This window comes from Camelina sativa, chromosome 6, assembly GCF_030686135.1.
Source record: "Camelina sativa cultivar CO46 ecotype springtype chromosome 6, ASM3068613v1".
NCBI classification, from domain to species: Eukaryota; Viridiplantae; Streptophyta; class Magnoliopsida; order Brassicales; family Brassicaceae; genus Camelina; species Camelina sativa.
The window spans coordinates 23,400,952-23,414,417 of record NC_141885.1 but is presented as its reverse complement, the minus strand read 5'-3'; the positions used below and the strand labels follow the sequence as shown (position 1 = coordinate 23,414,417).

Below are 13,466 nucleotides of genomic sequence, written 5' to 3'. Positions count from 1 at the left end.
GACCATTCCAGATTTAATTGTATTCTTCAAGAATATAGAGATATATAAAAACATTTCTATGTATATATTTTGGTTAGGCTTAAAACATCTCCCATTTATAACTTTAACTTCAAAACTAATCTATCTTCTAATCTAAATCTGAAAAAACTTAAAAAAAGTAAAACAAAGCCAAATAGCCCAACATCATAACACATCAAGGCCCAATAAAACCCATTTTATAAACAGAACATTACTACTACCACCTCACTCGTTTTCTAGGGTTTCTTCATTCGTGAGCGGAGCCGCGGCTTAAAAAAAAAGATCCCTACTTCTCTCCTCCTTCCTCCTCAATCCTCACTACACCACTTCCAGTCATGGCCGCCGCCGTGGAAATCGACGCTGAGATTCAAGAACAGCTTACCAACGAGGTTAAGCTCTTCAACCGTTGGAGCTTTGATGATCTTGATGTAATTTTCCTCATCTCTCTCTCTCTCTCTCTCTCTTTAAACTCTTTAGAGTGTGTGTAACAACAACTCGTAGATTGTGCTGCTACTCTTTTGGTTCTGTTCCAATCGATCTACTCGTTTACAGTTTCTTCTATAATCTAGATTCAGCTGTAATCTAGCCTTGTTAATGAATCTTATCTCTTGAAATGTGCTAGAAATTGAAATGATTGCTCTGCTCTGATATGAGTACTTTACATTGGCTTCATTGTTTGAATTAGTTCAAATTGTTTCACTATAGCTAATAACACTTATTTGGCTCTTGGGATGTTTTTTTTATATATTAGGGCTTTTTATAGTTTGGATCTCTAAATTGACTTCAAAGGTCATGTTTTTTGTTTGTGTCTGTGTGTGTGTGTTTCAAAAGATTGAGGCTGATAATTTTGTTGTTTCCATCTGTGTATCTGTGGATGTGTAGGTTAAAGACATAAGTCTTGTTGACTACATTGGTGTTCAGTCAGCGAAACACGCAACCTTTGTTCCCCACACTGCTGGAAGATACTCTGTCAAGAGGTTCAGAAAGGCTCAATGCCCAATTGTTGAGAGGCTTACAAACTCTCTCATGATGCACGGAAGGAACAACGGTAAGAAGTTGATGGCTGTTAGGATCGTCAAGCATGCTATGGAGATCATCCACCTCTTGACTGACGCCAACCCGATTCAAATTATCATTGATGCCATTGTTAACAGGTAATTTTAAGATTGTGCTATCGAAACAACCTGTTGTTTTCTTGCGTGCGTGCGTGCTTCTTCTATGAACGTTTTTTTTTCTCATGATGTTTGTTTTCTTTGTGTGAACCAGTGGTCCTCGTGAGGATGCTACCAGGATTGGATCTGCTGGTGTGGTTAGGAGACAGGCTGTTGATATCTCTCCTCTAAGACGTGTCAACCAAGCGATCTTCCTGCTCACCACTGGTGCACGTGAAGCTGCCTTTAGAAACATCAAGACAATTGCTGAGTGCCTTGCTGATGAACTCATCAATGCTGGCAAGGGATCTTCCAACAGGTAAATAAATACACACTCATCTACATTGTGTGTTTCTTCATGTCTTTGCATTTGTATCGGTTAGAAGCTAATAATAGTATCTGCTCTTCTCTTCTCTTGCAGCTATGCCATCAAGAAGAAAGATGAGATTGAGAGGGTTGCCAAGGCCAATCGTTAAGGGATCGTCCTTTCCTTTATGTTTGCATTATATCAAAGAGTTTTTGTGCTGTTTCCATTAGCTTTGGATATGTTTCAGATGATCTCTCTATCTTTAATGAAGTTTTGACGCTTGAATCGACTTGGGATCTTGATCAATCAAACATTTTCATATTTAAAACTATTTCATCTATATATTTCTGATTTAAAAGTTCTATAAATTATGATTGTTTGATATATGGTACCCATCTTCAAGAATTATAGTTTCCAATTTGCAGCTATTCTTCAAATAGAAAATGTAAATGATGGTGCAATTGTGTTCCAACTTCCAACCCAAGAAAATATCTTTTGAGACTCGGCTAATATTTCGAATCTTTAAGGACCCAACTAAACACTGCTTAGTGTTGCTGCTTGACTAGTTTGGCAATCATTCCATATGACAGACTGACACTAATTTATGTGACATTCCTGGATGGTGCTGCCAGTCATGTTTATACATGCGGGCATGACTATGAGAATGTTACAAATCATACTCAAGTGACGCAGAAGGGCTTCTTAATATCGAGACATGGCCGACCTTTCAATCCCCATCTACCAGGTATGATCTCAGTATTAGTTTATTTCTCCCTTCAGTTCAGACCGCAAAAATATAATCATCTAGCAGCAGATAGGTTAGCTCATTAATAAGCTTATGAGTTTATCTTTTATTTCTTGGATAAGAAGTACGATACCAACGTTAGGGGATTTAGTGGATTCGATAAACCACTAATGTAAGTGAGGCACATCAGTCGAAAGTGCATTATGTTTAACAAAAAGAGGGAAAAAAGGAAATGGCACTATGAAACCAAATTTCTCGAGTCCAATCAACCCACCATCCATGTAGGAAGTTACAATACCAATTTCTTGATTCTATCATGAGGACACCTAAAATGTAACTCTTTTTTTTTTTATTTGGTTTTGTTAAAATAACATCAGTCTTCTTATCCTTACAATCTTTATGTAAATAAAAATAGATTCACACGATTAATTAACTACTGTGGTATAAAGATCGAAGAAAAAACATGAATGGGATTAAATGGATTGCTTAGAAAGTTGTGGGAAGCTAAATGGGTAAAAGAGCAAATGGTGATTGTGTATACCAATTTGCTTTCTCTTTTTTTCTATTTCTCGACAAAAAAGAAATAGAAAAAAAGAGAAAGCATGAATGCATCAAAATGTGTTACTTAGAAAGCTGTGGAGAGTTAAAAGGAAGAGTAGAGGAGGAAGTTGGAGGGTTCAAGAGCAAATGATGATTATGTTTACCCTCGTAGGTTGTAATGAAAGCTCTTGGATCATCACTCGCTCTCTCAACATGTTTCCTTGCTCTGCAATTAGCACTCGTGCATCTGTAATAACTTCTTGGATACGCATTGCCTCCCACCACTTTTTGTCCGTACTTCCTCCACCTGAATCCATCTTCAAGACTGTCTGATTCCACCGAGCCTTGCGATACTCCTGCTTCACTCGTTTGCTTCTCGTTCTTCCTGTTGTCAAAATACAAATTCAATACAAGAAATGCAAAAAACACAAACACATAAACTAGAGTTTGAAACAATCCCTAGTCTTACCTTCTTTTGTTTCTGTTTGGATCATCAAGCTCTCCTCCGTTGCTGCCTTCATCACATTGGCTACTTCTGCAACCAGAATCCGAAGTTCCGGCATTCGAATTTGTCGATTTTGGAACCGCAAACTCGAATGGTGTAATAACACAACCCTCATTCATCTTATCTGTTCTGCTTTTAGAAGATTCATTGCTTTGATTGCTCCAAAGAGAAGAATAGAGACTATTGGTAGGGTCTTGTCCCATTGATCCTTCAGAAGCAACCGCTTTTGGTGGTTTCTGAAACCCTGAAGAGGTTGTTGATGAAGCGCGCCGTGGAAGAGGACAAGACGGCTTTGAGTGATTATGCTCACCTTGATACACAATCTCTGAAACCTGACCTTCCACTGATCTCTCTACTTTCTTCTTCACCGGACATTTGGGATGTGTGCATTTGTAATAACTCCTTGGACACTCACTCCCTTTAACTTGCTTCTGTCCGTATTTCCTCCAGTTGTATCCATCCACTGAAGATCTGTCCCCAACAGATGTCTCTGGTTCCGTAAAGGATGGAACTTTCTGGACTAGATTAGGACCCGCTCGATATGTACCTTGGCTCACACTTTTCCCATAGGCTACTGCTTCGGGTTGTCTCCAAGTCTGCTGCATGTTCCCCTGAAGCTAAAGAAAACAAAAGAGTGTTAAAACGACTTCGAAAAATCCGTAGTCAGTGTTCTTTTAGCTTTGGAAGCTACTTACCATATTAGCCAATGCAGAGACGGTTGCTTTGGAGACAAGCTTTGCTTTGGGTTTATAAACGACATAGCTTTTGCTATCTGAATCATCACAAGACTTTCCATTTCCCTTATTGTTTCTTTCAACCTAAAATTATCAGAAAGAGTTGAGTCAAGACCAAGATGGAGAAGATTCAGAAAGAAGATAACAAATGACAAGAATTTAAGAGACAACTCGATAGATACCCGTGGATATGAGACCGAAGCTGCAACTGGCTGGTTGAACCTCAAAGTCTTTGGTCTTATAGCAGCGTCTACAATGTCATTGCAATTAGATTGAGGAGATACGGTAACTGAATCAGTGAGAAGCTCAGTGAAATTCCTGAAGCTAGAACTTGAAGAAGGCCTCGAGGCCACCGGTTTTGCTATTATCACTCTATCAACCTCCTTCACCTCCATTGCTCGACCTTAATTAGTGCCGAGCCTGAACAAAAAAACAAGTATTCCACATTCTGTAAGAGATATTTCTCATGATTCTAAGTTATGACCAACTCGTTAATCTATAACTTAAAAAGACAAAACTCATTTGCCCAATTTAGGAAAGGAAAAGGTGGAGCAAGATCAAAGATCAAACAAAAGTGATTGAAGAAACATCAATTCCCAAATCCAATCATAAAAAATCTCTCGATCTATAAAACTTGAAAAATAGTTGCAAATAATAAGATAAGAAAAGAAACTTGATGATACACATGTGCCCATATAATCTACAATCATAACAAAAAAAAAACACAAACGCCAAAAGAGAGAGAAATCGAAGTAGTAAGTAGTACTCACGGTGAGAATGCCAAAAAAAAAACTGAACTTGTGAAAAGGATTTGAGAGGAAACCCTATTTCAAGAGAGTTAGGATCCAAGAAGCATATCCGAATCCGGTTTACGATGATTGCAATATGATGATATTCATATACCCTTCGTACGATAAGAGAGTTCGTTGAGCTTTGGCCGACACTGTAACGTATACACGTGTCACTTTAGGGAATTTTTGGATGGATCAAGGTCCGTTTAGTCTATATTGATGATGAAGATGCTCATGAAAAGGAATGAGACAGAGATGAGAGGAAGAATAAGATGGTCACTCGTTGAACGTTAGTTGAGTTTAGAAAGTTGGTTGGAAAACGTTGCCAGAATAGAAACGCCATCGTTTCGCTTTTTAGTTGACAGACAAGGTCACAGCGACCAAAACATGTCTTATTGTTTGTTGACACGCGCGCCAACTTGTTTTGTTCCTAGCAAACACGTGAACAGAACCATACCAACCTGTATATCTTTTTATCTAAAATTAAACCAAACCAAATTATATCCGGTTTATTACAATCACGTTGTTCTTGTCTCCTTTCGTATTTTTTTACCAACCATACTCTAAAGTAAAATATTATTAAATACCACTGCCCAATGATCATTTAAATATATATATATATATATATATATATATATATATATATATATATATTTATGTAAACAACTTATTGTTGTTTTTCTTTGTTAGCTTGCAATATTCAACGATATTGGACTTTCAACAGATATATTAGAGTTGATATTTATTAATTGTCTAACTAATTTGTTAGGTTCTTAGTTAAGAAGATTGTTGAAGCTTAATCAATGTATGTATATAAACACACTTGTACACAGCTTTATGTATAAATCACTTTTTTCCTATTAACTCACATCTCAACTTCTTCATTGTCTTGTTATATGATTCCTCCAAAGTTTTGCATTAGTCAAGTTTTAAAGTATTAATTTAATATATCCCGTTCTTGAACAAATAATGTTTTATCAAGTTTTTGACTCTTACAGTGAATAGCAAATCGAGTTTGAACAATAGAATTGCGCGTAAGAAACTAAAAACTATTACAAGCTTTGTTTGACACAACTGGAATAGCAAACCGGCTTCTAAGTCTTGCGTTACCAAGGCAATCGAAGTACAATGTGTCATCGTGATTTTAGTGAAACGGGTTAGGTCCGGTTTAGCTTTTCAATCAACCAAACTACACGTTTGTTCCTTGTGATTTTAAATGCAACGAGCTACGTCCGGTTTAGCTTTTTTAATTGAATCTGATTACATCGTCCACAAGAAGAATTTGTACTCACGTCGGAAGAATAAAAAGACCCTATATTTTTAAGAGACGCGAACGCAAAACACATAAGCTAGGTGATGACGATCACATACAGTAAAAGAGCAATAATTAATATAGAAGAGCCAATAATTAGTATCGATTCGATGATGTAAGGAACATTTCTATCCCGCACCGCCAATTCTAGGACAGTCAAGAGCTGGTTATAAGTTCCCGTTTTTAATGTATGCGACTGTTTTACTTTACTGTCTGGTTGAGTTCTTTAACCAGCCAGCTCGGCCAGCCGCAATATCATCACATTCACCAACAAAACATATCACACAAGAGCATAAAGATTGAACACGATGCACATAACAAGTAGTGTAAATGTATTGATACAATCCTGTATTATCAACTAGCAAAGCTCAAACAATCATTGGATACAGAAAATTTCTCTCATGGAGCCGAAATCACGGGCCCGTGGAAAGATAATAGTTTGCAAGTGTGTATGATTATTTCTATTGAGGTAAAAAAACAATCTACTGGTTTTTTTTTTTTTTTTCACTTTTATTTCCAACACAAAATTGATAAGGCATATGTCTTCCACATGCAAAGAATTTAAATACCGGGGAGATTTGATTGTGAACTATGCCACGGCAGACTGTTTCTCTTCGTAATCATCAAGCCTTAAGGCTTCTAATAGCCTTGGCCAAGACTCCGGGATGCCTCCAGGTAAGTCAAACTCCATTAGCTTTCCCTTGTTACGGTAGTATTCTTCTAGAGGCTGGCTCTGCATATATAGAAAGAAGACACTAATAAACACTTGATAGTTCATCAAATTTTATACACTTGAACTGGAAACGACAATATATAGTCTTACCGTTTCGCTGTATATACGAAGCCTTGCTTTCACAACCTCTTCAGTATCATCAGCTCGAGTGATGAGCTTTGACATACAGTTAGGTGGAGGCATTAGCGGATCCATGCTAATAGCAGGTCTTCCATTCTCACCCTTTAAGTTGATGTGTGCGATATTAAAACCTTTACCACATTGATTACAGGTTCTCCTCCCAAGGCATTTCTCAACCAAAACTTCCTCAGGTAGCTTCAAATTCACCACCAAATCGATGTCAGTTACATCTCCCAGTATTTCCTGAAACAAAAGACAATCCAGTGTTAGAAATTGTTACTGGAGATTGATAATCAAAACTTTCTCAATATGCTTTAAAGATGTAAAAACCAATGATTAACTTACAGCTTGTCTCATGGTCCTTGGAAAGCCATCAAGAATAAACCCTGATTCACCTTTGGCTTCACCAGCCTCAAGTCTCTTGGACAATAAGTCAACTATAATCTCATCAGACACCAATTTCCCCTGGTTTACAATCTCCGATAGCTGCATCAATCAAAAACATCCAAATGATGAGTCTTTTAACTCTTATGCAAAGAAACAAAACAAAGCCATTGACTTTAATGTATACGAATAGATCCGTTATGATGCTAATCAAATGTAATCAGAAACACTTTGAAATGGAGTTAGGTCACTAGATCTGTAACGAGATAGATTAAATCCTTCAGATCCAATGAAAAGATGTTAATTTGAGACTACTTGGATCCAAACTCGAACATAGAAGAGATCTTCATCTCAAATCTCAATCACAGTAATAGAAAAGAGAAAGCAAAAAGAGAAAAAGGTCGCACCTTTTGGGAGAGAGGTCCAGAAGAAGCTAGCGCCTCACGGACGAGATCACCGGTAGCTATATGAGGAACACCAAGAAGGGTCGAAAGTCTGCTAGCGTAAGTACCTTTTCCAACACCAGGACACCCGAGAAACACCCACTGAACATTCCTATCTTTCGCAGCAACCTTACGAGCTCCGCCGCCGTGAAGAAACGGCGAAGACGCGTGGCTAGCTTCGGTAGAGTAGAATCGGTTACCGAAGCCAAATAGGGAGGAGGATCTCGCCACACGCACTACTCTCGCCATTTGCAGATATAGAAATGTAGAGAGAGAGAGAGAGAGAGAGAGAGAAGCAGCGGCTTGGCGTGAGCTTGAGATGAGATTTGAGAGCTTTTTACCCTAAAGAAGAACGTGCACGAACATATGCTCTTTTAAAGGATCTTTTTAGATTCTTTTCCCGTTTTGCCCTAAACTTATCCGACGTGGCATGTGACTTTTCTAACAGATCATGCTTACGTCATCGGACACGTGTGTTAACCCAACTCCACGTGATTAACCAACGGTTTGAGAAAATCCGAAATCGATTAAAGTTTAGATTTTTTTTTTTTTTTTGGTTTCCTCTGCTTTCACTCCAGGAAGCAGCAACAATGGCGGTTTCTCTATCGTCACCATCGTCTTCGACGATCAATTCCATAACTTTACAGCCAAAGCTGAAGGTGGTTCATGGATTAAGAACAGTACTTCCTGGTTATTCTGTCAAATCTCACTTTCGTGGTGTTTCTCTCCGGCGTAGGGCTGTTGTTGTGTCGGCCATTACTGGCGCTTCAGGTGAGTTTTATTTACTCTATTTTGATGAAACTGAGTGTCTCTAGATTCCAGATTTCCTACTATTATGTGATGACGATTTTATCGAAACAGGAACTGGGATTGGGAAAGATACAGCTGAGTTGTTAGATAAAGTGAAAGTCTTGGATTTGAGAGGAAATGAGATTCCGATTTCTGATTTATGGAAAGATAGGAAGGCTGTTGTTGCATTTGCTCGTCATTTTGGGTTTGGTTTAATCTTTTTTTTTTGGAATTTCTTATTTAGGTTTTGATGAATTTGGTGGTTTTAGTTACTTATCTAAGATTTGGTTTGTTTAATGTTTTTATTTCAGATGCGTGCTCTGTCGGAAACGAGCTGCTTATCTTGCAGAAAAGAAGGTAACAGCTTGATATTTGGGTTTCTAAAAGATTGGTCATTTACTCATCATTTATACAATTGAAGTCATTGAGTGAGTGAGTGAGTGAGTGAGTGATGCATTTGAGATTGTGTTAGGATGTGATGGATGCATCTGGTGTGGCTCTTGTTCTGATCGGACCAGGAAGTATCGATCAGGTAATTAACACGTTTTTGAACTCAAACAATTCTTGCTAGCATTTTGATTAGTGTGGTGTTCAAAAGAAAAAGATGTTACATTACATAGTTGTTGTCTATGCTCACGTTATATATATATTATTGCTGCAGGCTAATACTTTTGTGGAACAGACTAATTTTAAAGGAGGTATGTTTTGATTCTCAATTAGCTTTTGGATACTTAAAAAGACAGGTGAATGCTTTCTATGAGTCTCATCATCTAAATTTCAATCAATTTTTTTTGTTCTCAGAGGTTTATGCAGATCCAAACCACGCATCATACGAGGCGCTAGAGTTTGTTTCAGGGGTTACTGTGACATTTACCCCCAAAGTAAAGTGACTTACTTTCTACTTACTACTTAGCATAATAATTAGGTAACGAAAATGTTATGCCTTTGTGGTCTCATTAGCTGCTGTGGTAATGTTATAGGCTGCTATGAAGATAATAGAGTCTTACATGGAAGGATACCGCCAAGACTGGAAACTCTCCTTTATGAAAGATACAGTAGAAAGAGGCGGCTGGTAGGTTTAAGAGTGCGGTTAATCATTGGTTCCGGATAACTTTATTAACCATGTGTTTGATTAATGTTCTCGTGCAGGCAACAAGGCGGAATCCTAGTTGCTGGACCTGGAAAACATAACATCTCTTACATCCGCAAGGTTATCTCTTCTTCTTCTTTTTCTGAATCTTTATGCCTTACAACTGTGTCATGTTAATACTGATGTAAAGACTAGTCTCCAATTTCAAACTCATGATTGTAACTAAACTATTTATTTGGGGAACATTTCAGGACAAAGAAGCTGGAGATGACCCACCTATTCAAGAGATTTTAAAAGCGTGTTGCGCTTGAAGGAATCCACAAGCATGGTTACAAAAAAAAAGAAAAAAAATGGCATCCTTTTTCTTACCATAGAATCAAATCTCTCCTCTTTCTCTTCTGCTTCACAAGTCACAACACAATGTATCAAAAAATATGAACATGGTGAAGGAGATTGGTTTGTTTTGTACAATAAAACATGGTGAAGTAGCTTTATACAAACGGTATACATATACATTTCTAGTTTTGCCAAAAAAAAGTTAAATCTCAATAACTTGTTTTCCTCGAAAGCTTAAAAAATTGGTTTATGATTTCAAATTTTGATCACTTTCATATGATTGATCAACAACAATTTCAAAAGTAGAGAGATTGGTTTGGGCCTATGCTATTATACACCTAAACCGGGCTTGACTATAACAATAAACGGACCGGGTTCAAATTCAACCCGACCCGGAGAAAGATCTCGGATCCGCCCTAAACCCTACCCATCACTAAAACTCTCTCACTGTCTTCTTCTTCCTTCTTTCTCACTCAGCTCTTTTCATGTCGAATTGAAAATTTTTCAGAAATTCGAAACACAAAGATCCTATACACGAAAGTTCCATTTCAGATTACAGGAAATGGCTTTCATTTCCAGATCTAAACCCTATCAATCAAAAGCTAGGGTTTATCTCTCACTTCCCAGATCGTCAAACTCATCATTCCTCTCGCTCTCTCGTTTCTTCAGCTCAATCGAAGACATCAAAACTCCAGGAGACGCAAACCCAGAAACCGAAACCGCAGACGCAAACCCCGAGACGAAGAAGAATCCTCCGGGGACGAGGCCGATTAGGGAGAGGTTCCAACGAGGTAAGCGTCAAAACCATGAAAAGCTAGAGGATACAATATGTAGAATGATGGATAACCGTGCTTGGACGACACGTTTACAGAACTCGATCCGAGATCTTGTGCCTGAATGGGATCATTCTTTGGTCTATAATGTCTTGCACGGTGCTAAGAAACTTGAGCACGCACTTCAGTTTTTCCGGTGGACTGAGAGATCTGGTTTGATTAGTCATGATAGAGATACGCATATGAAAATGATTAAGATGTTGGGTGAGGTTCACAAGGTTAATTATGCTCGGTGTATTTTATTGGATATGCCTGAAAAGGGTGTTCCTTGGGATGAGGATATGTTTGTGGTGCTTATTGAGAGTTACGGCAAAGCTGGGATTGTGCAAGAGTCTGTTAAGATCTTTCAGAAGATGAAGGATTTGGGTGTGGAGAGGACGATTAAGTCTTATAATACTCTGTTTAAGGTGATTTTGAGACGTGGTCGGTATATGATGGCGAAACGGTATTTTAATAAGATGGTAAGTGAAGGTGTTGAGCCAACTAGGCATACTTACAACCTAATGCTGTGGGGGTTCTTTTTGTCTTTGAGGTTAGAGACTGCGTTGAGGTTCTTTGAAGATATGAAAACTCGAGGGATCTCGCCTGATGCTGTTACGTATAATACTATGATCAATGGGTACTGCCGGTTTAAGAAGATGGACGAGGCTGAGAAGTTGTTTGTGGAGATGAAAGGGGATAATATTGAGCCTAGTGTTGTGAGTTACACCACGATGATTAAAGGATATCTTTCGGTGGACCGAGTTGATGATGGTTTGAGAATCTTTGAGGAGATGAGATCTTCTGGTATTGAGCCGAATGCTACGACGTATTCGACGTTGTTGCCAGGTCTGTGTGATGCTGGGAAAATGGTGGAGGCTAAGAATATTTTGAAGAATATGATGGCGAAACACATTGCTCCAAAAGATAACTCGATCTTTCTGAAGCTTTTGGTTTCTCAGAGCAAAGCTGGGGATATGGCAGCAGCTACTGAGGTGCTCAAAGCCATGGCTACATTGAATGTTCCAGCAGAAGCAGGACATTACGGTGTCTTGATCGAGAATCAATGCAAGGCTAATGCATACAATCGTGCTATCAAGCTTTTAGACACACTACTTGAGAAAGAAATCATATTGAGGCATCAGGATACTCTGGAAATGGAGCCCAGCGCGTTTAACCCGATCATCGAGTATTTGTGCAACAATGGCCAAACGTCGAAAGCAGAAGTGCTTTTCAGGCAGCTGATGAAAAGAGGTGTTCAAGACCAAGATGCTTTGAACAATCTAATCCGTGGGCATGCAAAAGAAGGAAACCCGGATTCTAGTTACGAGATTCTGAAGATTATGTCGAGGAGAGGTGTCCCTAGAGAATCAAATGCATATGAGCTGCTCATCAAGAGCTACATGAGCAAAGGTGAGCCTGGAGATGCGAAAACCGCACTGGACAGCATGGTCGAAGATGGGCATGTCCCAGATTCATCGCTTTTCAGGTCAGTGATTGGGAGTTTGTTTGAGGATGGTAGGGTGCAGACAGCAAGCCGTGTGATGATGATCATGATAGATAAAAACGTTGGCATCGAAGAAAACATGGATTTGATTGCCAAGATCTTGGAAGCTCTGTTAATGAGAGGGCACGTAGAAGAAGCCCTCGGGCGTATAGATCTTCTGAACCAAAACGGACACACAGCTGATCTGGACAGCCTCTTATCTGTTCTGAGCGAGAAAGGAAAGACGATTGCAGCATTGAAGCTGTTAGACTTCGGGCTGGAGAGGGATCTCAGCTTAGAGTTTTCGAGCTATGACAAAGTGTTGGATGCGCTTTTAGGAGCCGGGAAGACACTGAATGCGTACTCAGTTCTGTGTAAGATCATGGGGAAAGGAAGTGCAACAGATTGGAAGAGCTGTGATGAACTGATCAAGAGCTTGAACCAGGAAGGGAACACAAAGCAAGCTGATGTTCTTTCTAGAATGATCAAAAAGGGACAAGGATCTGTTTCTTTATAGAAACTTTAAAAGTGATTGATTCTTTCTTAGTTCTTCTTTCGCTTGTTAGTTCAAGAACTTGAGTCTCATGGTATCCAAATAAATCCTTTATCTGAAACTTGTTTTGAAGGAGACGTTTGTATAATCAGTTCTTTTTGGTAGGGAACTGTATTGTTTTCTGATTTACTACTGTGATTCTTTATTTCGTTTTGAAGTCGTTAAAGTACGTAAAACAGACTTTTCACTTTTCAAATCTTTATCTATGGAGCAAGTTGAAAGATCCGTGCTGGAACAAGAGTTGTGTTGCATCTTCCATTGGCATTTAGTAAAAATATCTTATCTTCTCATATGATTTTATTTTTTTGCCTAAGCACGAGACGTGCCATCTCCACAGCCCATCCAAAATTCGACGGTCCAGATCTCATCTCATCCATCATCACAACTTCATATTATGACAAGTTGTTAGTAGACTGTCCCAATTAAACCACAACCAAATACACAACTAGTTTAAGTGAGAAAAAGCACACAATATATTCACAAAAATTATTTGGAAACCTAAAAATACAAAAAAGCACACTAAAATATAAAACTAAATAATATTGTAATATGTATGTACAATTTAACTTTTTATATTACGAGAGAAAAAACAGAAAAATTAAAGATGTTTCTGAATT

At 38.5% G+C, this 13,466-nt stretch overlaps 4 protein-coding genes and 1 pseudogene across 6 annotated transcripts; 3 read left to right on the top strand and 2 right to left on the bottom strand.

The window, feature by feature from the left end:
* Window positions 1-75: 75 nt before the first annotated feature.
* On the top strand, window positions 76-1,816 carry LOC104792514 (small ribosomal subunit protein uS7z). Its single transcript, XM_010518686.3, has 4 exons — window positions 76-446; window positions 901-1,172; window positions 1,285-1,488; window positions 1,591-1,816. Exons 1-4 carry the CDS (start codon window positions 354-356, stop codon window positions 1,643-1,645), a joined length of 624 nt encoding a protein of 207 aa, XP_010516988.1. The 5' UTR covers window positions 76-353; the 3' UTR covers window positions 1,646-1,816.
* A 735-nt stretch (window positions 1,817-2,551) lies between these two features.
* Window positions 2,552-5,147, bottom strand: LOC104792513 (WRKY transcription factor 44). Of its 2 annotated transcripts, none has more exons than XM_010518684.3 (5): window positions 4,771-5,147; window positions 4,183-4,420; window positions 3,962-4,084; window positions 3,231-3,883; window positions 2,552-3,146 (listed from the first exon to the last, which is right to left on the bottom strand). In XM_010518684.3, exons 2-5 carry the CDS (start codon window positions 4,393-4,395, stop codon window positions 2,843-2,845), a joined length of 1,293 nt encoding a protein of 430 aa, XP_010516986.1. In that variant the 5' UTR covers window positions 4,396-4,420; window positions 4,771-5,147; the 3' UTR covers window positions 2,552-2,842. The 2 variants fall into 2 exon arrangements, with proteins under 2 accessions (XP_010516986.1, XP_087310675.1); XM_087454549.1 differs by having other exon boundaries at window positions 4,824-4,999.
* A 1,278-nt stretch (window positions 5,148-6,425) lies between these two features.
* Window positions 6,426-8,328, bottom strand: LOC104792512 (adenylate kinase 1, chloroplastic). The gene is made up of 4 exons (XM_010518683.3): window positions 7,748-8,328; window positions 7,302-7,442; window positions 6,927-7,199; window positions 6,426-6,836 (listed from the first exon to the last, which is right to left on the bottom strand). Exons 1-4 carry the CDS (start codon window positions 8,030-8,032, stop codon window positions 6,693-6,695), a joined length of 843 nt encoding a protein of 280 aa, XP_010516985.2. The 5' UTR covers window positions 8,033-8,328; the 3' UTR covers window positions 6,426-6,692.
* On the top strand, window positions 8,315-12,851 carry LOC104792511 (thioredoxin-like protein AAED1, chloroplastic). Its single transcript, XM_010518682.3, has 9 exons — window positions 8,315-8,554; window positions 8,645-8,777; window positions 8,884-8,929; window positions 9,045-9,104; window positions 9,234-9,270; window positions 9,374-9,453; window positions 9,553-9,644; window positions 9,722-9,782; window positions 9,914-12,851. The coding sequence occupies exons 1-9, from the start codon at window positions 8,374-8,376 to the stop codon at window positions 9,971-9,973; spliced, it is 750 nt and encodes a 249-aa protein (XP_010516984.1). The 5' UTR covers window positions 8,315-8,373; the 3' UTR covers window positions 9,974-12,851.
* Window positions 10,561-13,045, top strand: LOC104792510 (large ribosomal subunit protein mL102 (rPPR5) pseudogene; annotated as a pseudogene). Its single transcript, XR_015559806.1, has one exon. The product of XR_015559806.1 is annotated as a large ribosomal subunit protein mL102 (rPPR5) pseudogene (transcript).
* The last annotated feature ends 421 nt before the right edge of the window (window positions 13,046-13,466 follow it).